Source organism: Ictidomys tridecemlineatus, chromosome 10 (assembly GCF_052094955.1).
Source record: "Ictidomys tridecemlineatus isolate mIctTri1 chromosome 10, mIctTri1.hap1, whole genome shotgun sequence".
In the NCBI taxonomy this organism is placed as follows: Eukaryota; Metazoa; Chordata; class Mammalia; order Rodentia; family Sciuridae; genus Ictidomys; species Ictidomys tridecemlineatus.
The window spans coordinates 4772214-4798779 of record NC_135486.1 but is presented as its reverse complement, the minus strand read 5'-3'; the positions used below and the strand labels follow the sequence as shown (position 1 = coordinate 4798779).

Below are 26566 nucleotides of genomic sequence, written 5' to 3'. Positions count from 1 at the left end.
ACATAACATTCTAGCTCCTCAAAGTAAATTCAGAAGAACAAAGGATATAGAGCCATTTCACTGCTAAAAGCAATAAGCAGTGCTAAAAAGCAATAAGCAAAGCCATCAGTTGGTTAAAAATTTATGATTAGAAAAAAACTAATGCTCAGATCATGCTGACACTTAAATTGTGAACAAAGGAAGGGAAGAGTGAACTTAGCACTCAGCAGCTGCCCAAAGAGGATGGCAAAGATGGGGTCCTTGCCTGGTGGGGAGGGGCCATGAAGAAAAAGAGGCGCTTCAACAGCACTGACAGGTTGATGAGTTGATGGCATTCTCCAGGGCAGGATTTTATCTGGAAAAAGGCAGGAGGGAGAGAAGAGGCTGATTTAAAAGCAGACTTGTAGAAACTTTTTAAGATCTAAGGTACCAGGAAAGCTTTTATTAAAGGAAACCTGACATGAAAATCAACTGACAAGGCTCGCTATTGTAGCTCAGTGGTGAAATGCCTGCCTAGCATGTGTGGGGCACTGGGTTCAATCCTCAGCACCACATAAAAAGTAAATAAATAAAGATATTGCGCATCCATTTTCAACTAAAAATATATTAAAAAATAAATTTATTAAAAAATAAATAAAGGTATTGGTCCATTAACAACAACAAAAACAAAAACAAAATCAACTGACAAAAATCAGTATGTTTTGTGTAGGATATGTGAGAGGTTTAGTATAGTAAGATCTAGACTATCAGCCACAGAGACATACCTGTTGGCCATTATGCATATTCAGACTTCACTGGATTTAGTCTGTAGAATCCTTAAAAGGTAAACCAAGAGCTAGGTGCACTGGGGCACATCTGTAATCTCAGTGACTGGAGGGCTAAGGCATTTGAAGCCAGCAAGACCCTGTCTCAAAATGGAAAATATAAAGGGTTGGGGGGTGTAGCTCAGTGGTAGAGTGCCCCTCGTTTCAATCCCTAGTACCCCCCAAAAAAAAAAAAAAAAAAAAAAAAACCCAAGAAATATAACACAATCATTCTACAAAGAAACAAAACAAAAGGTGGATAATGGGATCACATAAGATCTTTATCAAATGCCAAAGGAAAAAAATACAACAAAAAGATCATAAGGCCACAGTCATCTCGCATGGAACACATCAAACACCTCAATTTAAAAGCAAAAAACTGTCGACATTAAAAAGGTTAAAAGAATCACTATTAAATGATTTTCTCTGTATACCCACTGACAAAATAGGACTTCTTCTCCTGAAGCATTGATTACTGTCAAACAGTCCCTCTCTCAAAGCATGCTGGCTGACAGAAGTACAGCAAGATCAAGAGTCAGTGACATCATACAGAAAAGACAGAAGGGAGAACTCCTGGCCAACAATGTTACAACCAACACTTATTTTCTATTTTGAATTCAACTTAAAATTTATTTTTAAAAAATTTCTTCGCACTTAATCTTATCTTTCTTTTCTAGAACAATTAGTGGAACTGAATTTAAAATTTCGAAAAAAAAAAGAAAATTTTTATGTAAATTACACTAATAAATAATATGTTGTTATAACATCTTTCTCAATTCACCAGCATTAATGCGGAGCAAAGAAACTGTCAAGACAATTTCACTACCAGACTGTTTTTCCTTATGCTATTCACATTCTTCAACAATGTCATATTCTCAGAGAAAACATATGCAAAGTAGATGTCTCACTCACTAGATGAGCCACAATGGTGACATGGTATGCACAGAGCTCTGCAGTCCCGTATCTGCAATACAAAACAGAAGGCTGTCATTTTTCTTCAATTATTCAGAAAAGGAAGGAGATAAACTTTCAAAAAGCACTAAATACTATGATGAAGACATCAAAACTATTTAAAGGTTGAATATACCTCATCCATGTTAGGACCAGAAGTGTTTCACTCAGGATTTTTAGTATTTACTTAGTCAAAATGAGATATTTTAGGGGTGGGACCGAAGTCTAAACAATAAGCTCATTATGTTTCATATACTCCTAGTGTGGAGGTAAAGTTATGCCATATTTTAAATAATCTTGTACATAAAACAAGGTTTCATGGTATGGCATTTTCCACTTGAGACATCATGACAGTGCTCAAAGTTTCACTGATTCAGGAGTGCTCATCCCATTTTTCTGGCTAAAGAATATCACAAAATTACTACTAAATGCTTATCTATGGGCTTGTACCAAAGAAAGAAAAGAGGAAACTTGCTTCCTATAATTTAGTGCTGTGATATCAAGTCAAACCATTTTGAGGTGCTATTAATGGACTACTACTACGGTTTTTCTATAACGTCACAATTATAGAATCATTTATTGTCAGTCACTACTAAAAAAAACCCCAAACACCAAAATGCTAAGTATTCTGTACCGAGCAAGGAAGCACCATGCATCCATTGCCAACAAGGAGGTGATCAAATTAGCACTAAGCACAGCATTCAACAGAGCAGCATCCTAATGGAAAACAAAAAGTTAGCTCATAAATATACTAAAGTGCATGATAAATTATCATTAACATTACATTTCTCCACAAGAAATCATTATCGGAATATAGTAACAGATTCTCAATGACAAAGTTTTAATTTCTAATATCACAAAGAACATATGATGACATTCCCTCAGCATTTAATAAGCACCAAATATATGTTAATCATTGGGTCAAGCCACAGAGAATCAAAACTGGTTTTACATGTGGTAATTCAATCATTAGGACCCACAAGAATTCTTTAAGTAGCATGAAATCTTTAAAGCAATGAAAATAAAATATATGCTTAGTTTTTTTCCTGCCTTTAACTACTCATACAAAATATTTAATATATGATAGCTGTACCCACTGTATAATATCTTAACTAATTCTAATCCTTCATTAAATTCTAGGAACTTTCCTAGAATTTAAAAAAAGTCTCTCTTCTAATCCAATTCTATGAAAAATAAAAAACATGCACATTATGTCTAAGGCCTATTTACTTCTTTTATGAAATTAAGTAAAATTCTATACAAGTTCTCCTCTACTCACAATGTTTTATCATACTTTCCACTCAAAATGTTTCCCAAGTATTTTAGCTATTTAATCTAAAATCTATAGGAATCGAGGATTACATTCCAAGACACCCAAGTTAAAGGATAAAATATGCAGTTGAGGGAATAATCATTAACTTTCTTCTACACTTGAATCACAATTTCAGTGAAAAGAGCAGAAGTGTAACTTCACTTGTCCCAGCAAGCAACATGCTCACCAGCTCAGGAAACAATGAGGGATGAAAGGAAGCAATGAAGGCACACAGATGAACACAAACATGCTGGTACAAGGTGACTGCCACCTCGGGTTTCCCTTTTCTCTGCACTCCCTGCAAATGAACAGGTAGAGAGAGTTCACCAGAACACTGCTCGAAACTGTGGAAAATGGCCTTGAGTAGAGATCTCCTGCAGGGAAGTCAGAACATTGAACCCAATATTAATAGCACTTATTATTTAGCAGGTAAAATAATAATATATCACAGGGAAGGTTATTTTAGCAAGGCAAGATCTCAAGAGATACAATCAGTAATAGCTGCTAATATATGTGAACATGCACACATGAAATATATTCACTGTTAGAATAAGTTACAAAAGGGATAAGAATTTTCTTGGACATGATTTTCATCATTCACCAACTTGTTTATCATTCACTGAGTTATACAAAGTCAAAGTTCCTCAGGGAACTGGAAAGAAAGCCAAATTAACTATTATAGATTTAAGAAAGAAAACAATATTATATATAATTCAGGGAGGAGCCATTTTAAGATAGAAATGGTGGAGGAAACTTTCATAAAGAATTTAAATAGCAAATTAAAAATAGGTAAAATATAAATAGGTAAAGACAACGAAGCATGTATAAAAAGGCAGACACAACTCACCACTTTGATGTGTGTGTTAGAAAGAAGGAGAGGATGAAGAGAAAAAGCAGAGGATGGCTTTGAAGGCAAAACTGAGAAGTTTTGAGCAGGAGAAAAGTAAGTTCAGAAGGGGCTGGAGAAAGGGGTAGAGAACTGGTGCATAACAATAACCCAGGGAGCAAGGCACTTTGGCCTGGGCCATGGTGTTGCTGGGAGGCGAAGGACACTGCAGTTCCCAGGAACTAACTGGGAGTGCCCCTCATTGGGCTAATTTTATATGCCCTTGTTTGCATCTACTCTACTACAGTCAGTGTTCATGGCCACTGGTCAGAAACCAAAATATTTTTAGTATCTGTTACAGATAGATATACTTTATAGCTATTTTTATAAAGTAGTTTTTCTACATAGTTACTATTAACTAGAATATCTGACATAGAAAATATTTAATTTTAAGACATTCCATATAGTAAGGTATTCTAAACTAAGAGTAATAGACAGGACTGGACAGGAACAACACATTTGCTACCTGGCTGCAGCTTCTGGGACCTGGCCTTCTGTGCACCATAGGGCCTGCACGTCTTCAGGCTGAGAGGGCAGCTTCTCCATGACAACCACCAGGAGTAGGCACTGTGGGAGCTGCAGCTCACAGGGCAAGTCTTCCAGGTGTGGAACCAAGTTACACATTAAGATCCAACAAATTGCTAACAGAATGCCCAAAATATTTTCAGCAGAAATTTGATTGTGTTACATAAAGAAATTAGAGGCATGATATTTTTAATGAGAAATGTTCAATAAAAGTAGAGAGAATTTTTTTTAGTTGTAGATGGACACACAACATCTTTTTTATTTTTATGTGGTGCTAAGGATCTAATCCAGTGCCTCACACATGTGAGGCAAGTGCTTTACCACTGAGCTACAGTCCCAGCCCCAGTAGAGGGAATTGTTTTTTTAAATTTTTTTTTTTTAAGTTGTAGTTGGACACAATACCTTTATTTTATTTAATTATTTTTTATGTGGTTCTGAGGATTGAACCCAGCACCTCACATGTGCTAGGTGAGCGCTCTACCTCTGAGCCACAACCCCAGCACCCCCAGTAGAGGGAATTTTAAATAAATAATTTTTGAATTTTATGAAAGAGGGACTACACGAGGGGAAATACCCATATCTAATATGTCATAATTAACAGGAGATGACTTAACATTAAATCTGCTTTGTAGCTTACCTGATTTATTGTCCAAAACTGCTTGTGCGAAAGGCTGGGCCGTGAGCAGCTGACTCACCAGTGTATCCAGGGTCACCAGGAAAGCCCCAGCTATTTCTTCCTGCTGTGCTTTGGAGATGCTGGCTGCATACAGGCTTGGAGGGAACTTGCTAGAAAGAACACAGCTCATTAGCAGCTACCTCCTCAATTCAGACAAAAGTACTACAAACTAAGGTTCCAGCAGTAAAAAAATGCATATTTTACATCTGTTTCTATAAAGCAGCAATATACTTGAAGTACTGAATTGATAGTAGGATGTATGAAGACCTCTGAACTAAATGTTACATAATTCTATAAAATTAAAAAGTTCATAATCTTGGAGAAATCCTTGTAAGTGCCTTTTTTCTTTTCATTTTTGTTTGTGTGTGTGTGTGCTGTGCTAAGGGTCAAACCCCCGGCTTTGTGCATGCTAGGCAAGTGCTCCACCACTAAGCTACATTCCCAGGCCTTTAGTATTGTTTTGATGCATTTTAATTCCATTTGACAAAAACAGGGTAAGTAAAAAACAAACACTAAATCAATAAGTGGAACACTGTGTGTGTGTGTGTGTGTGTATTAAAAAGATACTTCTGACAAATTCTGGCTTCATTTTATGTCTATTAAAAGTTGTTTGGGGGATGCAGCTCAGTGGTAGAGTACCTGCTAGTGTGTGTGAGGGCCTGGATTCGATTCCATATACCACAAAATAATGGGTGTGCCAGATGGAAGCTAAACTTTGAAAGCTAACTTTTAAGCTAGCACCCAGAGACAATAAAACTCTAGAAAATAGTCACTTTCTGTGATTATGTTACACAAAAATAAAAATGAACTTGAAAATATTTAGCCATTATATCTTGAGCTATATATTTTTATATCATCCTCTCTCCCCTCTCTTTTGGGACTAAACTTACATGTATGTGAGTTTAATTTATGTTATCTCAAATGTAACTATGTGCTATTCTGCCCTTTTCTGTGCTCAGTCAGGAAGTTCTACTAACTTCATTTTAAGTTTGCAGTTCCTTTCTTCTATGTTTAATCTGTAAATAAACCCACAAAATCAATTTTAATTTCAAATAAATAAAATTTCCAAAAAGTTTTTTGCCTTCGTTATTATCACATCAATTATTTATTACTTGTGTGTCACTAGTTAAGAAAGCAAACGTAAGTAAACTCACATGGAATCCACCCTTCACAAGATTCCCTCTCTACTTATTTATTTATTTTTTTACCTGTGTAACTGAAGATAAAGCTGATGCAATATGCCGCAAGAATCAGAAAGGAAAGGAAGAAATTCCTGAAATAAAATAATTTTTCAATCTTTGTAAGCAATATGACTTTCTAATACATATCTTGTCCCAAAAGCATGCAAATAAAATAAAATCCTAGATATGCCATATTTTAAAAAATGTACATGATCATAAAAAGAAAGATGAGGCTGAGCAGGTACATAAAATTCTTTACCATTACAAGTACCATCCTACTACAATTAGCAGCTATCACTTACTGAGCACCTACTATGGAACCACACTAGTACCAAATGATATTACATACAGTACTTTCAGTCTTATCAAAAAACTTACTATATATTATTATCCTCATTTTACAGAATAGAAGATTGAAGCTCAGATATCAATAACTTTATCACATAGCTAAATAAGACTGGGATTCAAGCCAAGTGTGATTCCTCTATCCATTATGACTATCTCTTAGAAACTAACAGTGTAGATAGACAGACGTGGTGTGTGCCTATAATCCCAGTGGCTCAGAAAGCTGAGGCATGAGGATCGCAAAGTTTAAAGCCAGCCTCAGAAACTTAGCAAAGTCCTAAGTAATTTAGTGAGATCCTGTCTCAAAAAATAAAAATAAAGGGCTAGGGATGTGGCTCAGGGATTAAGCACCCCTGGGTCCAATCCCTGGTATATAAAAAAGAAACTGTTATATGGAAATAAAAATGTAAGACAGGGCATAATTACAGAAAATTTTACCTTCTATTCACCAAGTGAATCTTAGATGGGTGACTGCCCCTCAAGTGCCATTGGTGCACTTCCCAAGCGTACCTCTGCCCCTGGACCCTGGAGTAAGACCCCACAAGCTGCAGGAGCCCAGCGTAAGAGGCAGATGACTACTGTGAGAGGTGACTGCCAGAGGACCAACAGAGTCCACATACAAGCAGAAAACAACACACTGGCCAGTGTGCTGGGCGTGGCCAGTATGCTGGGCAACATATTCAGTCCACTCCACCAACTCAGGTGTCACTGCCGTTCCCATGACTCCTACTCTTACAATTAAGACGGTTTCAAGTCTGGACATTTAAACTTTAACAAACTAATTTAGAAATATGTAGAAAAAATTTTTAATGGTATTTAAAGGTAAATTGAATTATTTTCTGAAAATTGATTTATGCTTATGAAAATATTTTTTTCAGATGTGAATAAAAATGATAGTGCATGGGGGTGCATGGCTATAATCCCAGCTATTTAGGAGGCTGAGGCAGGAGGATGGCAAGTCTGAGGCCAGCCTCAGCAACTTAGTGAGGTCCTAAGCAACTTAGTGAGACCATGTCTAAAATAAAAAATAAGAAGGGCTAGGGATATAGTCCAGTAGTAGAGCACCCCTGGGTTCAATCCCCCCAACTACAAACACATAACAATGATGATGGGAACAAGTTAAATAATACAACAGATATTCAATATTTAACAACTAATAACATAAAACCATTAACAACCCTTCAAAATATACTTGATAAAATAACTTCAAAAGATTAATTTTGGTAGGAATAGTAATAGCAGGACAATTTATAATTTAGTGTAGATTTTACATTTATGCATTATAAAGGAAAGAGCCTTTACCTTAGTGTAATGCAAAAGGGAGTTGGCAAAGAAACGACATAATTTAAGTGTTTTCTGGAATAATCTGTAGTCAGTATTATCCTGTTCCAGAAAAAGGACATAAGGAGTTATAATAAAAATACAAATATGTAATTAACTTATAAATGAGGTATTTTCTAAAAACACCTCTTAACAAATACAGAGAGTATAAAAATTTCCCAGGAAAACATTATTATTCTCTAATATTTTGGCAGGAGCATATAAACACACACTAAATGACAAGAGATATATTTAAGAAAATAAAATTCTACATGATTGAAAACAAATAGTAGCCTAATAGCAAAGAGGCAATCTTTCTTGTTGATTTTAAAGGGAAAGAAATTTAAATAATTTATTATTCATTGCTATACAGGAATCAAGTTAATAGTCAAAAGAAAAAGGTCACTAATATATAAAAGACATGAAAAGGCAGTTCTGAGAAAAGAAAAAACAACCAATCAATAACTAATACTGAAAAAACCCAAATGACCACCCAATCCCCATATCATGTGAGAGGGGGAAGGACGGAGGGCTATTTGATTAAAAAGCCAAAGAGGAAAGAGGTTGACAAGCACTTTCTTTTACCACTGGTGGAAGCATGAACACCACACTCTGTTCATTTTTATTAAGAGTGGAAGTGTTAAAATATCCTTTCTGGACCTATCTCATAGAAATACTGGTACTGCTATGAAATCAAAGTTCTTGATACTGTGAAAACTGAAGTGAACCAAATGTTGGCAAAAGGCTAAAGATGTTTATGGTACATTCATAAACTATAATACCATACAGTTATTAAAAAGAATAGGGTAGATATATTGTGTACAGAAAACTCTAAGATTGATGAAGAGTTTTAAGTTAGTGCCACAAAATTAAATCAAATAGATACATTATCTTCAATGTTGAGAATTATTTTATATAAAAATAACTTACCTTAATGTTAATGTTGAGTATGATTTTTTTCAATAGCAAATCCTTAATTAAACCCAATAAAATTGGAATCACATGATCCATTAATTAAATAGGATCCTTCATTTTGAACTTTACCAAAACTAACTGAAAAGTTTTCCTCAGCAGAAATAGAGTAGATGAAAATTCACCTTTTTTTTTGCTCAATTTGCACATGAATGAGTGCTATGTAAGTATAAAAGCTGAGTGATTAAAAATAAATCTACACTGACCGTAAAATGAATTTTTTTCAGCCTAGATGTCATATCCCCCCAAGAAACCGTCCATGACTTCATGATTGGGTCCCTACCTTATACTCTACTTCCATGAGCCAACTAAGATCACTCTGTTCTAGAAGCACTTAGAATTATCTATTCATCTTGCAAGCTAGACTCTTAAGTTATTTAGGGTAGAGGATGTGACTAACTTAGTACCTACTACATTTCTTGGCACATAATAAGCACTCTGGAATTACTTTATAACACCGACAACTGAATGATAAGGCAACTTATTATCAGTTTTTCTAATTTTTTCTCTCTCACTCACAGAGAAATTGTATAAGCTTTGGTTGACATCCTAGTTTTTATTTCATTACTAAATACCATACTACTATTTAAAGAGCTATTACTTTGATGTTCTTAAAAGCAAGTGAATAACACATATGCATTAGTAGTCCCACCTTGATTTACTCAACTTTTTAAAACAAAGTTTGCACCCCAATGCCAACAAAGAAGGGACAGGAAATATAAGCAAGGAAGACCATTTTCAGTGTTTTAAAATGTGTACCCATTCTTCCTTTCTTTAAATAAAATACTGATGAAGTCCAAATGCAGCAGACAATAAATCTAAGTATAGGCACCAGATATAAAAGTATGTGCTTATTTTCTGAATAATACAAATTTCTCAAATCATTACATGAACAAATGTTGAAATCACAATGGAAACTAAATTATATGTAAGGGCCTTTCAAATAAATTTCTGGCCAGATGCAGTGATGCACCTCTGTAATCCCAATGGCTTGTAGGGCTGAGAGAGGAGGACTGCAAGTTGAGAGCCAGCCTCAGCAACTCAGCAATCCTGTCTCTAGATAAAATACAAAAAGGGCTGAGGATGCGGCTCAGTGGTTAAGTGCTCCTGGGTTCAATACACGGTACCAAAAAAAGAAAAAAGAAAAACAATCACTATGGCTAAAACACTGTCTACTGAGAAGTCTAATTCAATATTTTCTTTTTGAAATTAAATCCAAGAAAATAGAGAATAAATAATAAGTACCGTATGGATTTGGGGCTATCATGGGCTGAAATGTTGAAGTCCTAACCCCTAACACCTCAGACTATATTTGAAAATACAGTCATTGCAGACTTAATCAGCCAAGACAAGGTCATGCTGGAGTAAGGTGTGTGCTTAATCCAGTGCGCCAGGTGTCTTCGTGGAGAGATGTGAGACACAGGGAAAGACATCATGGCAATGGAGGCAGAGGCTGGAGTTCTACAGCCACAAGCTGAGGAATGCCAAGGGCTGCCAGTAACACAGAAGCCAGAGAAGGGTGGACAGGTTGTCCCCTACAGCCTTTGAGAGAACCTGGCCCTGCTGCCACATCGTGGATTTCTTGCCTCTAGTACTATGAAAGAATACATTTCTGTTGTTTTTAAAAATGCCATTCAGTTGTGGTCATTTGTTGTAAGGGGCCCAGCAAATTTAGGAGCTGTGTTAGTATGCCAGATTATTTATTATTAAATCTAATGGTTTTATTTTGACATTTTGAAAGCAAGGTGCTGTGGTCTAAATATTAGTGCCCTTTCCCATGCGAATTCCCTTGTTGGAAGCTAATATACAATGGGATAGACATAGAGATGGCGTCCATGGGGAAAGAACAAGTCAAGAGGGCTCTCCTCTCACCAGCGAGATCCGGGCCCTTATAATAAAGAGGAAGGGAGCTAGCTGCCTTTTACCCCACGAGGCAGCAAGAAGCAGGACCTTTGAAGCAGAGAGCAGCCCTCACCATACACGAATCTGATCCTGGATACCTAGACTCCACAACTGTAGATACCTAGACTCCACAACTATGAGAAATAAATTTCTACTATTTTTGAATTTCCCAGCTTAAGCTAGTTTTTGTTTAGTAGTCTAAACAGATATAAGTGAAAATTACTGGAAAACTTTTGATTCCATAAACATGAATAGTGAACGACAGAGAGCACTGTTATTCAGAATACAGAGTTAATAGTAAAGAGCTGGGTCCATATCAGAGCTCTGTTTCAGCTAATGGACAGTGTGGAGCTGGCCACATTTATCAGCCCCACATCTGCAATTTAGTTTATGATTTTCTTATGTAAGACAAACATTTTACGTACATACAAATAGCACCTGCATTGGTCTCTTCTCTTGCCACTGTAAACTATGCTGGGGCTTGGGTTTTCCTCAACTCACTCCTGTCCAGGAATCTTTGCTAATTTTATTCTCCAAACACCAGCTGTGGAGTCTGCAGTGTCAATAAAAGCAAGAAGGAAATTGAAAGAGGTGGGGGGTTGGGGGTTGAAGACATACAGGGTGTAGGAGACAAAGGTGGAGAAGGGGACAACCTCCCTCCAACGGACAGGATGCCCAACCAAATAATTCCTCCTTTCAACAAGGTGAGGGGAACAAGGAAGGGCAAATGAAGGAAGTGGGAATAAAAAAGGAGGGGGAAGAAGGGCTCTAAAGGAAGGACAGGACGAGAAAAAGAGAAGAAAAAGGTCAGCTCCTTCCTGAGCCATTCCTTACTTCCTTCTTAACTCCTTCAGAACTCTCTTGAGGTAGGATTTGTCCTTCAAGATCATCCCTGTTCCAGAAGATGCTACCAGTTTGGGGACTTAGAGGAATCTGGCACCTCCACCCCCACAGCTGCTTGGCAGGGAAGAACACAACACAAAGGAAGTCCCTGTATGAGCCTGCAGGTCCACAAAGAGGGGTGTTGATATTTTAGGAGGAAATATTTATTGTCATGGTTTGGATAAGACATCCTCCAAAAGTCCTTGTGTCCATGCAGCAATGTGTGGAGCAATGACTAGACTAGGAGCTGGGACCCGATCGGTCCACCCTGGCCTGAAGGGACTGACTGGGTGGGTAACTACAAGCAGGCGGGGCAAGGCGAGAGGAGGTGGTACATGGGGACAGACCCCGGAAGGGTGCATCTTCTCTGCAGCCCCTCTCCTCCCTCTTCTCTTTCTCTGCTTCCTGATCCCACCAAGAGCAGAGTAGCTGTCCTCTGCTGGACCTCCCCCATAACGTGCTGCCTCACCTGGGGCCCAGAGCATGGAGTCAGCCATCTAAGGACTGAGACCACTCAAACTATAATTCCAACAACTGTATTACAGATGTTTAGAACTCATCTATTTCCTAAATGGTATGTCAATTTAACACTATAACTTCTTGAAATGAAACTAAACATAAGTTTATACAAGTTTTAAAAGACTGATACACATACACACCACTAATGGTTGCATGCATTGGTGAAGGAAACAGAAAGATTGTGGCTATGTGAAAAAATTCTTAACTAAAGCAGAATTAGGATTATAATTTACTCTAAATAAACACAGAATTAGAACTTGTTCTAGGGTGGAAAACAATGAAAGAATTCTGAGGCAAAGACCTTGACCACCAGTTAGTGCAGTGTGGACAAGAGGGTAAGGTGGACTCCAGAGACAAGGGCAGTCAGGATGCCAGGCAGTGTTCTGAGTGACAAGTAACTACAGTTGTGAATAACCCCACAGACCAAAAGAAGGAGTAAATCAAAACCTTTTTAGAATGATCCATTCGTCCAAATGAGACTTAGTATCTGCCAAGGGATAGAACAGTACTGCTTAAAGTGTTGTTAGATTGTACCTGCACATTTGACTGAGTCATCTGCTCAGCTAACTGCAGACAGGAGTGGAAGGAGGAAAGAATGTCTTCACACAAGCTAGTAATGACATCCTTGTGTTTTAACTGGCTCTTCAAAGCTGACTGGTGTTTAAGGCTCTGCCTAAAATGAATAAAACGAAAAGAATACAATCACAAGTAACATAGCAAGTAACTTAGGGCCATAAAAATATCTGCTTTATATAACACTTTTAAAAACCACAATGCATAATATGTATTAGAAGAGTATACCCAAGATGTGCTAACTTTATATCTGAAGCAGTTACTTGTTTTTTCTCTTTGTGTAAAATATTAACTGAGCTCTTACTATGTGGGAGGCACTCTTCTATGCCCTAGGGATAAAAAAGTAAATCAAGCTGGGCATAGTGGTGCACACCTGCCTGTAATCCCACCAGCTCATGAGGCAGGAGGATCAAGAGTTCAAAGCCAGCCTCAACAACGGTAAGGCTTTACACAACTCAGTGAGATCCCGTCTCTAAATAAAATACAAAATAGGGCTGGGGATGTGGCTCAGTGGTCAAGTGATCCTCAGTTCAATCCCTGATACCCTCCCACCCCCCCAAAAGTAGATCAAATAGATACCATCTCTGCCTTGTGTGTATAGAACTTGTGACTTGTGGTCTAGCATAAGAATATTAAATAATTGTAAATATATTTAATTATGGTTGTGATAAATGCTGAGATGGAAAAGCCAAAAGTGCTACAACAGAAAAAGCTAATCTTGGGCTGGGATTGTGGCTCAGCAGTAGAGCGCTCGCCTAGCACGGGTGGGACCCGGGTTCAATTCTCAGCACCACATAAAAATACAGGCATTGTGTTGTGTCCATCTACACCTAAAAAATAAATATATTTTTAAAAAAAGCTAATCGTATTCTTAAGGCTATCAAAGAATGTGATCATAAAGATGATACTTAAGCATAAAACTGAAAGAAAGCTGGAGTCATCAAGGTGCAGAGTGGGAGAGGGGAGCATTCTAGGCAGAGGGAAAAGCTGTGAAAGCCTGGGCCTAGAGAACTTGGTATATTTGAGGAATGAGGAGCAGGGAGACAGCAGTCTGTGAAGGAGGAAGAGTCCAGGGAGAATTAGGTATTACTTTGTACAATGGGAGAGATGTAAACAGTAGAGTGACATGACTTGATTTACTTTTTTAAAAGATCACTCTAAACGCTGAGTAAAAAGTGAACTGGAAGGGGGCAAGAGTGGCACAGACATGACGACAATGATTTTGGTGGCGATGTGGCTAACATGTTGGGCACAGTCTCAGCATTTTAAGTGATGAACTCAATACTCACTATAATTCTATCAAAAAAGTGCCACAATCGTTACATTCATTCTCAGAAGGGCCAATTAAACACATGCCCAAGGTCTCAGGAAGAAAAAGTGGTTTCAGAATGAACCCAAGGACATGCAGTATGGCTCCCAGGTGACATTCTCAACTAATACACTATTTCTTATTGGCAACTTAATGCCTTAATGATACAGAAAAGCACCTAAGACAACAAAGAATGACCCCCAACCTTTCACCTTTTATGCACATGTCTAATAGAGGTTTCAATGATGCTGACATTGTGACCATGTCTTTCCTCACTCCTACGAACCTGATGAATGTCATAGGCATTCTCCCTGAGAAACTCTTCCCAGCACTCCAGTTTCAGAAAGTCAATATTACTTTATAAATGGAAATAAGTTGGAAGAATCCAAATGTGCATAATGAAGGGATTGCAGACAGTTATAATTAGTTACTAATTTGCCCAAGCTTATAAATACTTGATAGTTGTTTAACAATAATACCTACAACCAAGTGGTTAAGGTATAGTCTGATTCAAGTCCACTGCTAGCTGACTCATTTTTCCATGTTAGAGATGGTAGCATAAATAAGTCCAAATTGGTACGGAAGCTACATATAGAATCTCTTTATTGCCAGATAGCATGGCCAGTGAACAATATACACACCACACAAAATTGTTCAAAATGCAATCTAAGAAACCATGAATAATTAGGATTTGAGATAAATGAAATATTTATAAAAACTAACAAACTTACTTAATTATAAACTTCCAAGTATTGGCATGGAATGCTTGATCCATACTGGAAATAACAGAGCAGATATCCAATAGTGTATGAATAACTACAAAGAAAGATAACAGAGCCCTTAGGATAATAAAATGTCATTTAGGGTGTTTCTCCTACATTTAAAAGTATCAACTAAACATTTCAATATTTGATTGAATTAAAATAGGTAATGCAGTTTCAAAGTAACTGTGTCAAAATAATCATTCAAAAAAGTGCCACACTTTTGACTTAATTTTTACAAACTATGGAAAATCAATTTTTAAGATTCAACTTAACCTATGACTTAAGACCAAAAACATCCAGTAGAAAAGCTGTGCCCTATTATAATTGAAATATTCTATAGACACGATTCTAATCCAAATTGACAAACTAAGAAAAGGAAATCTAACAAGGAAGGATTAAAGCTAATATACATGGTATTTGTGTAAGGTTTTTATCTGCCTATGGCAGATAATTTTATAAAACTGGCCACCACAGCTTACAATATCCATACTCTTCCACAGTAACACTAAACATTGTCCCTTGACTTGATTTAGCAAAGGAGATAATAATAAAATTGAGACAAGTAGAAATTTGCAAAGTAATTGCACACCAGGAATCGCCCTCTCTTGCTGCTCCTGGAACTCTTGTCCATCCTAAGGTGACTGAGCCTGTGTTAGTCCCTAGAATGAAGTGCCACACAGGACTTTCTCAATGCTTCTGCCTCTGCCAATAGCCAGATGTGCATGAAATTACTGACTACAAATATATCAGTGAGCTAGTTACGCTACCTGGGGCAGAAAAGGTTATCTCAGCTGATCCCTGCCTGTACTGCAGACTCACAGACTTGTGAATGATTCAAACATGGCTATTTTAAGCCAACAGATTTTTGGGGTGGTTTGTTACAGAGCAAAAGAACTTAGTACCCTACACAAAACAAGTTATGAAAATAATCTTTTTTACACAAGTTTTGAAAATAATCTTTACCCTATATATAAGACTATTGTTTTTCAAACTCTGGGTCATAATCCATTAGTGAGGGATGAAATCACTTAAGTATGTTACAATCAGCAGTTATTTAAAAATTAAATAGCATGGAGTGCATCACATATGAAACAGGAATTACTTGGTACATGTGCTTTTATATATACTGGGAAGGAATGTAAAAATACATTTTGCAAATTTCAAAATTTGTGTGATTAAAACTTTATCCAGCAAGAATTCAATTATTTTTTATGCAGAATGAGTAAAAGATCCTGAAATCACTAGAAACAATGTTGGGTCTAATATTTTAACTGACACATGCATTACTGTTATTTCACATCATCCACTATAGAGTAACTTTTCATCACTTACCTATTACCATATTCAAAATGTCATCATTCTCATCTACTGAAGGGTCCATGCAAACCATGTCCAGCAATTCCATCAACTGCTTCTGAAGAGAATAGGCCTCCTTGAAAAGAGCCTGGAGAAGGTCTGAAACAAGGTGTAAACACCCAGAATATACAGCTTCACTATTCTGATTCCAAAAATAAAAAAAATGAAAGAAAAATCAAATCATAAAAAGCTTAAGATCCATTTTACTTTAACATATACTATCAGAGATCAGAAATGTAATGCAATGCTTTTAACTTATCACACATTCATAAAACAAATATTTCAGTGATCACCCATTTTACATGTGCTTAGACAGTTGTAACAATGTGTAAGATGATTTGTGATTTTCATGATCCAGCAACTCTAGAACTAATAACATTTGAAGACAACATTAGGTCAAGTGCATGACATTTTAGCAAGTGACCACCAAAGAGAAGTATCAATGAGCTAGCAATTTTCATTTACCCAACAAACAGCAATATAAAAACTGCCTGTGCTTTACAAATTCTTGGCCAGCTTTTGTGCCTTAAAGCTGTCCCTGGAATGTAGAAATGGACCAAATAAGGGTCAACTCCCTTTCTAATAGGAAGTTCATTAAAGCGAATGATCACTGACCCACAAATGCTATATGTCAGGCAATTTCAGAATCCCTGTCACTGAGTATAACTCCTGATCATTTCTTTCTTTATAGAGAAAAAAATACATAAAATGAACACCAACAATGAACTCTCAAAAGACCATTTTTTATGTCTTCCTTTTATCCATTTACTTTGAAGCATTTGCACACACACTCTTTTTTCTAAGGAAAAGTCTATCCTAATAACCTTGGCTAAAATGCAAAACCTTATGTACAAACACTGTTTTACTCAGCCTCTTTGCCCATTGATTCTAGGCTACTTAAAGTATACACAGACCATTACTCACCTTACAATGTACAAAAGTACTTTTGATTACATGAAGGACTGAAGAGGGGAGACTCTGTATACTTTCTAGGATGATGGATTCCTGTGTGGCACAGACATGCTGAACACATCCTGTAAGAGCTCCTAAGACCTGCACCATTGTCTGGAAATAAGAAAAGAAGATTTATCCTAAGTGTATATTTTTGTGTGCAATAAAAAGGTATCAGACAGTATGCTGAATGTTAGGGATAAAACAGTAAACAGATAAAACATACTCTGTTCCTCTTCTCACAGAACTTCAATCTACCCCAGAACAATAACACTGGAACAACTGGCCAGTCACTTAGAAACCTAACCCACACTTCAAAATACACGGCAAGTATTCCACACTTGCCTCAAAACTTCAGGTATCTCGATATGTCTCCTTGTAAGAATGCAAATATTTACTCAACATAAGCTGTATAAAAAATCGAGAATTCAGTATTCCTATCTTTAAGTTCATAAACTTAAATCCAGCATTAGGCCATTAAACAAAGACTATATGGCTAATCAATATAAGCATAAAAATTTTCACTCTCCCTAAACTCCCTCTCTCTCCCTTTCTGATACATTTGACTTACCTGTAAAATATTCCTTAAAGTGTTCTGGATTTCTAAATTTTGGCTTGACAGTCCTCTGGCTTGACTGGTTAATTCACACATCATGTCATCAAATAACTTTACAGTCTGTAAAAACAAATTAGGTTATAAATGAATAGAAGAAACAAAATTCTCTAGGAAAAGAAAGACATATCTGTAAAGAAAAAAAAACACCATGATTTAATTTTGTATTAGCAACATCAACAGGGTACGTATGGTCCAGCTTAATAAAATGAACCTAATTAAATAAAAAATACATGTAAAAAGTAATTCTATAGGGGCTGGGGTTATTGCTCAGTGGTAGAGTGCTTGCCTCATGTATGTGAGGCACTGGGTTTGATCCTCAGCACACACATAAAAAGAAATAAAATAAATAAAGATATTGCGTCCATCTTAAAAAGTAATTCTACAACATAATCCCTAAAAAAAAGCCCCCCACAAAAAATAATTACTTTCTGTTTCTGTCGTTTGAGTCTACAAACAACAAAAAGTCACTTGAGGTTTATTTGAGGCATGCAAGAAACAGAAGCACTACTCCATACACTTAGAAAACGACTGCCTTGAAACACCCTCCACTTGGCACCTTACAAGGACACACTCTGGTGTGGGAATGGATTTATACTGCATCACCCAGACATCATTCACTAATATTTGAACACTCTGCCTTTTGACCAATTCAAGATCCCCTTCCTACATGAGAGGTAGCATATGTAACCTCGTTACTAGCTTAACTACCCCAATATCTTAATAATCAGATTTTTCTAAACTCTTTAAACAGCCTAAACCCTGTAAGAACAACTCAGTCAACAAGGCAATAAAGCTACAGAGGACATCGTTTCGTGCAGGTCAGTGAACTCAGATTCCTGTTTTCACCTATATAACAGCAGGAACGTTTTTGGCGGTCAGTAACAAATTCTAAAAGCTTTTCAGATGGAAAATAATCCAGTGACTATGAGTAAAAGGAATTCTGCTGATTGTCTGCTTAAAAGCCAAACTTAAAAATCCACTCCAATAAAGGCCAAGCAATCATAAATAAATCGGTTACAATCAGCACCAAAGCACCTTTAGTTCCTTCCACTTTGAGAAAAAAAGTGTGGCTACATTTTTTTCAGAGAACATCTACAGCTACAAAGTAGTAATATAGTCTGTGAGCTTAATATTTTTTCATAATTACTTGATTTTAGTTTTTTTTTTTTAAATTTCAGTTTTCCCCCCAAGACTTCTTTAATAAACTTTGGTTTCCATTTTGCCAAACACTGACATTTAACAATTATCAATAAATACTACAAAGATGATAAAGAGATTTAGCAAATTTCCATCACCCATTCCAAATTTTCATTAATAGCTTTAAAACACAAGAGTTTTTAAAGTTAACCACAATAATTTGAATTCAATTAGCAAAAGATCTATCAATCAGTAAAGGATCTGAAAATAGTTTTAATCACCTCAAGTTTACACCAATATCATCACATTTTCACATGAGCTATTTTTATTACTTATTTGTACTTCAAGTATGTTTGTCCAAACTGAGACTAGATTTTATTTTTATTTATTTATTTATTTTTTCGTACTGGGGATTGATCCCAGGGGCACTTAACCACTGAGCCACATCCCCAGTCCTTTTTATTTTGAGAAAATATCTCACCAAGTAGCTGAGGCTGGCTTTGAACTTGCAATCCTCCTGCTTCAGGCTTCTTAAGTCACTGGAATTACAGGTACATGCTACCATAGCTGGTCTGAGGCTAGATTTTAACAAGCTTTATGACATGCAGATTAATATAACAGTACTATACCTTTGGTAACACTTGAGAAAAGAACGTCTGTTCCAATGTCAGGTGGTTCATATGAGGTAAAAACATTTCTATCATAATTTTCAGGATTTCTATAAAGCAAAATAGCAACATACCTTGTAAAAACACTAAATCATGTCAGTTAATAGTCATTACTTCTTACCAAGTGTGAGAATATGTAAGTATTGCCAATCAAAGCTCTGTACAGTGTCACAATGACATATTCTATATGGAGAAACTATTAAGCATTTAATAGCAAAAGGTATCTATAACAGCAAAAAAGAAGACAAAGACAACCTATATAGGATCTGTCATTAAAATATTTTATAACATTAAAAAAGTTCACAATACTTTAAACAAGAAACTTCCAAAATAATAAATATAATCTCAATTTTAATATATACATAAATGTCCAAAGAATAAGATAGACTGACAAGAACATACAGGAAAAAGAGACAGCTTTCATCAGAATCTTAACCACTGCAGATTAGTGGATGTTTTATTATCTTTTCTGATTTTCTGCATATTACAATGTTCTACAATGAATATGTATATCTTTTATATTCAAGATAAAAAATAAATTTGCTACTTAAAAAATTAGACACAACAAAAAATACAGATCCAAAATTATAAAATTCCACAACTCAGTAAAACACAAATAAGCTAATTCAAAATCTGAGTAAACTGAGCAATCTACATATAGTCTTAACTCTAACTCCTTTAAGAGAATAAATCTTATCAAGGAAGAATGATAAAGAGATGAAAAGGAGAAAGTCAACTTTCCCCAAATGACAAATTTGTCATCACCTGGACAATCAATCGGCTTTTTATAACTCAGAAAGTACATTCTAAACAACATCAATCCTGTTAGATGCTGAAGGTTACTAAGTAGACTTATGTTTCACATAAGTCTAATGACAACACTGAAAACTGACAATGTACACATATGCATAGCAACGGATCTTTTGGCATTTATCCAAAATGGAATTTAAAACTCTAAGCATTGTAATTTGAAGGAATTTGTTCATTTTAGGTAATGGAAGGTCACAGTGGCTGTAATACAGAAAATGATTAAAGCTGAAGGGAACACAAAATTGTAAGGACACATCTATTAATATATGTGGAATTCAGACCTAATGACATCAAAGTAAATCATACAATCAAAATAATTTTACTTACCAACATGTTCAATCCAACTCTCAGAATGTTGATACATAGAGTAAAATAATTAAGGAAGATACAGTATCACAGTAATAGGACATTCGTTACTGAGAATAAGTTCAAAAAGGACCCTTCTTGGAATTTAGCAAGAATCCATGAGAGAATGAAATTAGAGACCGATTCCTGGCCTATTTTTACTTTAAAAAACTTAATGTTTATTCGGTAAACAAAAGTAATGTGAGAATACTTAAAGGAAATATCTTCAAAACTATTCAGGGATAAACTTTTCACTCCATGTGTAGTCATGAAATGCTTTTAAGATAAAAAAATATTGTTACTATATGATACACGCAGTTCTGGTTTCTAGTAAAGACATTTCTGTCTCCTCAGCATTTCTACTTTGTTGCTTGCATACCTGTCTTACCAACATTACCAGTCTGAAATACTTCTGCACATAGCAGGGGCTTACAAATATTTTACAAATACATTCATTACCTATGTTCAATACCAAAGTTAATATAACTACACTACAAACTACATTGGTTCTAGAAATGTTTTACTGTAAAAACCTAAAGATCATTAAAGAATATGCAACAAGTAACGAGGATGTCCATAACCCCATCACCTAATACAAGAATTGATTCTCTTCTGAAATCTTTGCATTTTTACAGCAAACAAAATGAAGTACAGGTACAGTCACAAACCTATTTGACTTCAGTTGGGTAGAATTTGCCTTAAGGAAAATGTCAGGTTTTTATTATTCCACAATTCATCCTAAATTATGATTATGTAAACATGCAGGTGAGGGCTGGACAATAATATGTACAATGCAAAATACGAAAACGATTATGTTGGGGTGACAGGAATATGGATTTGTTACACTTTTCTTTCGTTTGTTGTCAACAGTGAAAATACTACCTCCTACTAAAAAAATAGTGTCTGAGACTTCCAACCCTTTTGACACTTGCACTATTTTCAGCACTTTACTTAACACTTATCACAAGCCAGGCAGTTCTCAATACTGAGGAAAAAGCAGTGAGCAAACAAGTCCTGCCCCTACTTTACAGTGTAGTGAGGAAAAACAGGGCAGGGAGAAGCAAATTAAACAATTTCTATTAATGATGCTCCTCTCTAAAAAACTGAACAGGGCAGCTGGGCAGTGGCATATGCCTGTAAGCCCAGCAGCTCAGGAGGATTGTGAGTTCAAAGCCAGCCTCAGCAACAGGAAGGTGCTATGCAACTCAGTGAGATCCCTTCTGGGGATGTGGCTCAGTAGTTGAGTGCCCCTTAGTTCAATCCCTGGTATGCCCCCCTCCACCCCCCCAAAAAAACTGTACAGGGCAATGTGATAAAACTTAAACAGACTGGGTTTGGAGGATTACCTTAAACTGAGGGCTCCAAAAAAGCCCCTTTAAAGAAGTAACATCTGAACCAAGACTTGAATAAAGAAATGCCCAAAAGGCTGGAGAAGACTAGGAAGGCTCAAAGTTTCTGAAGCAGGTGAGCCGGATGTATTTGTTGACATACTGTAGTTAGCCAGTGTGAGAAAAGCGCAAGACTCAGATCATGGGAATTTAAGGTAAGTTTGGATTTTTTCCCTAATTCATTAAGAAGCCCCTGCTGGCTGGGGATGGGGGGGGCAGGTTCTTTTTTTGAAGAATGGATTTTAGGACATAAGTAGAAACAAGGAAACTATTAATAATAGTCCAAGAGGTAGAGTTTGGAGTCAGAGTGGGATACAGATAAGTGGGTTGATTCAAGATATAGTTTGTCAGAAAGAATAATTTGCTGATTAATATGAAAATAGAGAGGATTCAAGGTTTTGGTTTATAGAATCATTTACTTGGATAAGAAAGCTGCAGAAAGAACAAGTTTGAGTTTTTTGTGTAAAGTTTGAGACGCAAAGCAAGGTAGGAATATTCACTTTCAATTTACTGAATTCCCCCTAGAACCTGGAGCCTGGCTGCTCATTTTTGTTTCCCGCAAACCTGACGCCAGGCCTGCCACTCAGTCCTGAACACGGTGTTCTCCGAGGGGGAGGCTGGCAGCCCCCCGGTTGGAGCTCCGGGACGGCAATCGCGTCTCTGCACAGTGACTGAGGAAAGGCACTGGTACCTTCTGGGATCTTGCTCATGCCTCCCCGAATGACTTGTTTGTGATATTAATATTTATATTGGGCTTTAGCTGTAAAAAAAAAAAAAAAGTCATGTGTACAATGTTCCAATGATGGTCATTTCTTACTCGTTCCTTGGAACTCGTGGGGCTAGGGCTACACTGTCACTTTGTCACACTCACAACCAAGCCTCATCTGCACAGGCAGCAGCGGCCCTCGGCACTCACCGCTGACGGAGGCCAACAGCGGAGGCAGCCCTACCCAGCGAGGCCGAAAGGCCAGGGGAGAGGCCTGTCCATCCACTGACCGTCTCTCAAAGCCGTGGCCTCGCAGCCTCACTGCGTCCCCGGACCCCCGACTCACTCACCCCCGCTGCACCGCCAAGAGCGGCGGCCAGCGGCCCCGCCCACTCCGCGCGGGCCTGGGAGCCAGGGCGGACCCGGCCCGCGCCACGGCACGACGACGGCGCCCCCGCCCGGCCCTCAGCGAGGATATGAGCAGCCGAGGCAGGACCGACGGCAGCTCGCGGCGGCACTGCGCCTCGGGCCAGCCGCGCAGCTCCTCCAGCGGAGCCGCGCGCTCCTGAGACATGATGCCCGCGCCGGTTCCACCGCTCCCGCCGCCGCGCCGGAAGCCCCGGCCTCCCGGCAGCCCTTGCGAGGCGGCGCCAAAGCGGGCACCACCGAGAGCCGCGGCCGCGCGCCCGAGGAAGCCGGCCCCTCTAGGCCCCGGAGGACTCCACTCACTGGTGCGCGCTCGAGGCCCGGCCAGGCGGGCAGCGCGGCTCTCTCCGCCCCGCGACCCCCGGTCCCGCCGGCGGCCAGCGTCCCCGCGGCTAGGTCGTGGCTTTACTCGGAGCTCGGTGCTTCCGGGAGGTGAGGCCGGGAGTCCCTGGTTCGTACTCTTGGCCCCGCGGGGCCCTGTGAGTGCACGGGTGGGCTCACGTTGGCTGGACCTCGCGGGAGGTGGCCCCAGACCCTGTCACCGGTGTGCCCCCTGCGTGCCCCGTGTCACCCGTGTGCTCACCTGGGTCACCCAGGTGAGCCCGTGCGTTTTCACCTGCATGTCCCTCTGTCACTCAGGTGCTCAGGCTCCTGGTCTGGAAGAACGTGCCTGGTGAGAACCACACTTGCATGTTTTTAAAGCGATGTTCACCTTCCAGACCACAATCTTGAGCTCTTGTTTTTGTTTTTAAGGATTTTTGTTTGTTTTAATTTCAGATGGACACAGTACCTTGATTTTATTTATTTATTTATTTTTATGTGGTGCTGAGAATCGAACCCAGTACCTCACACAAGCACTCTACCTCTGAGCCACAGTCCCACCTCTTGTTTTGGTTTTAGTACCCAGGGGTGCTTAACCACTGAGTTATATTTTTTATTTTTTATTTTGAGACAGGGTATCACCAAGTTGCTGAGGCTGGCTTTGAATTTGTGATCCTCCTCCTCAGCACCCTTGTTTTTTGAGGCAGTAACAAAATGAAGTAATTCTGAAAGTTTAGGGAGTGAATAGTTTTGGTTTCAGTCAGGATCACTGAAAGACAAGTTCCTAAGCTGTCCTGTCTGAAAATCCTGGACTTTGTTCGGTGGCAGTGGCTGTTGCTGTTGCTCCTCTCTTGTTTTTACAGTTTATTTTCTTCCCCAGCTTCTGATCCTTAAGGGGTGTGTGTGTGTATCTTTTCTCAAATCTCCTTTCTCCCCCTACAGCTTTTTCAGAAAAGGCAGCTGATTATGGGGTTGTGTGTTTAATATTTCACTTTAGTGAAATGTGGCATTTTGCTTTAATAATTTTATTTATTTATTTTTCTCTAGGGCTAAATTCAAAGAGGAGCAAAGACCTCTAAAAAGTCTTTGGAAATGTGTTTGTAATGGTGTGTAAGCAGCTAAAGAGGAATTGACCCCAACAGAACTAACTGGATGATTGAGGCAGGTTTCTGTGTGTCATCAAATCTGTCCAGAAATCGAAGAATCTTCCTTTGAACTCCAGGCTGGTGTGCATTTAATAAGAGGATGACCTTTCAATTTAATTTCACTATAGAAGACCATCTGGAAAATGAATTAGCGCCTGCTGGGGATGGAGCTTTGACTCTGAATTCCTCAAAAGCATCATCAGGGTCAGTAAGTCGAAAGAGAGAACCCGAGAACAAAAAATGTTCAGAGGAGCACCTGGGGAAGCCCAAGTCAGTGGGGAATGCAGCTCCCCCTCCAGAGGCGGATCCACCCAGTGCAGCTGGGAGCTCAGAGGGCTCTGGGCCACATGACGATCGGCCTTGCTTGAGACTTGCCAAAGAGCATGCTGTGCCTAGAGATTTGAAGAAAGTGCTAGAAAATAAAGTCATAGAAATGTTGCCAGGTCTCCAGCCTGTGAACATATCAGTAGTGAAAACCACCTTGTTGAAAGAGAACTTCCCTGGAGAAAACATAGTTTCAGAAAACTTTTCTTCACACTCTGATCTGATTACAGGTGTTTATGAAGGAGGCTTAAAAATCTGGGAATGTACCTTTGACCTCCTGGCTTATTTCACAAAGGCCAACATGAAATTCGCTGGGAAAAAAGTGTTGGATCTTGGCTGTGGATCAGGGTTGCTGGGTATAACTGCACTCAAGGGAGGGGCCAGAGAAATTCATTTTCAAGATTATAACAATCTGGTGATTGAAGAAGTGACCTTACCTAATGTAGTGGCTAACTCCACTTTGGAAGAGGAAGAAAATGATATAAATGAACCAGATACAAAAAGATGCAGGAAGTCAAGGGTAGCCCAGGAGGTGTGCAAGTGCCGGTTCTTTTCTGGGGAGTGGTCTGAGTTTTGTAAGCTTGTGCTAAGCAGTGAAAAACTCTTTGTAAAATATGACCTCATTCTCACCTCAGAAACCATTTACAACCCAGACTATTATAGTGCTTTGCACCAGGCATTCCACAGACTGCTGGGTGAAAATGGGCGGGTGCTTCTGGCCAGCAAGGCACATTATTTTGGTGTTGGTGGAGGTGTTCATCTCTTCCAGAAGTTTGTAGAAGAAAGGGATATATTTGAGACTAGAATACTCAAAATAATTGATGAAGGACTAAAGAGATTCCTAATTGAAATGACTTTTAAGCAGCCCGGTTAATATTCATGGAGTCTCCTAAGTGAAATAAACAGAATGACCCCAGACTTCTGTTTTGCTATTGTTTTTTCTTGAAATTATGGTGTGTCTTTAGTTTTGTTTCTTCAAATACTAGACCAACTGTGTTAATAACATTGGATTTGCTAAGGGAGACTGAGCAAGTGTCCTTGAGCATTTGGTGAGATGACCCAGTAATCATCTTATAGGAAAGTTCTGTTTTCATTCTGTTTGCCCTTTCTGCCACCTTGGACTTTTCTTGAAGTTGTCCCCTGGAAATCCTGCCATTTCTTATCTAAAGTTTGTGAATTTCTTCCCAGTCTTTTTTAGTTTCTTGTTCACACAAAGTACCTGGTCAGATTTTTAAATGGTACACCATTTCTAAATGACACTGAAACTGAATGTTAGGATGAAGGCCTTTTATAACTAGGAAGGTTTTATTTTCATATTCATTTACCTAAGATGCTGAGCAGTTGAATTCATGTTAAAATGAGGAAACAAGAATCTGATACGAGTATAAAAGTGATACAGAGAATTTAAAATTAACCTCTTGTAGTTGAGAACTTAGGTTCTTGGTAAGAGAAACGAGAATAGCAAAAGATAATT

General features: G+C 38.1%; 2 protein-coding genes and 1 long non-coding RNA gene across 7 annotated transcripts in view; 1 reads left to right on the top strand and 2 right to left on the bottom strand.

Moving 5' to 3' along the window:
• Firrm (FIGNL1 interacting regulator of recombination and mitosis) overlaps positions 1-23513 on the bottom strand; it is a 34686-nt gene extending 11173 nt beyond the window's left edge. The window contains exons 1-16 of one of the 4 annotated variants that reach the window (XM_078022282.1): positions 23356-23513; positions 20765-20805; positions 19589-19677; positions 17778-17882; positions 17180-17320; positions 16232-16397; positions 14867-14951; positions 12788-12926; positions 7961-8041; positions 6341-6405; positions 5094-5242; positions 4398-4527; positions 3233-3419; positions 2368-2450; positions 1695-1746; positions 245-334 (exon numbers count right to left, since the gene is read on the bottom strand). In XM_078022282.1, the coding sequence (XP_077878408.1) occupies positions 245-334; positions 1695-1746; positions 2368-2450; positions 3233-3419; positions 4398-4527; positions 5094-5242; positions 6341-6405; positions 7961-8041; positions 12788-12926; positions 14867-14951; positions 16232-16397; positions 17180-17320; positions 17778-17882; positions 19589-19677; positions 20765-20805; positions 23356-23450 (1698 nt within the window). In that variant the 5' untranslated portion in view covers positions 23451-23513. Of the gene's footprint in view, positions 1-244; positions 335-1694; positions 1747-2367; positions 2451-3232; positions 3420-4397; positions 4528-5093; positions 5243-6340; positions 6406-7960; positions 8042-12787; positions 12927-14866; positions 14952-16231; positions 16398-17179; positions 17321-17777; positions 17883-19440; positions 19499-19588; positions 19678-20764; positions 20806-23355 lie in introns of those variants that run through there. The other 3 variants (XM_078022283.1, XM_040277971.2, XM_021722672.3) reach the window with 3 other exon arrangements.
• LOC144367105 (uncharacterized) lies at positions 21122-23333 on the bottom strand. The gene is made up of 2 exons (XR_013426344.1): positions 23087-23333; positions 21122-22930 (listed from the first exon to the last, which is right to left on the bottom strand). It is a non-coding gene; the product is annotated as an uncharacterized LOC144367105 (long non-coding RNA).
• A 55-nt stretch (positions 23514-23568) lies between the features above and the next one.
• Mettl18 (methyltransferase 18, RPL3 N3(tau)-histidine) lies at positions 23569-26010 on the top strand. 2 transcript variants are annotated; one of them, XM_013356174.4, is made up of 2 exons: positions 23569-23734; positions 24671-26010. In XM_013356174.4, exon 2 carries the CDS (start codon positions 24869-24871, stop codon positions 25964-25966), a length of 1098 nt encoding a protein of 365 aa, XP_013211628.2. In that variant the 5' UTR covers positions 23569-23734; positions 24671-24868; the 3' UTR covers positions 25967-26010. The 2 variants fall into 2 exon arrangements, with proteins under 2 accessions (XP_013211628.2, XP_005319884.2); XM_005319827.5 differs by having other exon boundaries at positions 23569-23753.
• Positions 26011-26566: the final 556 nt, after the last annotated feature.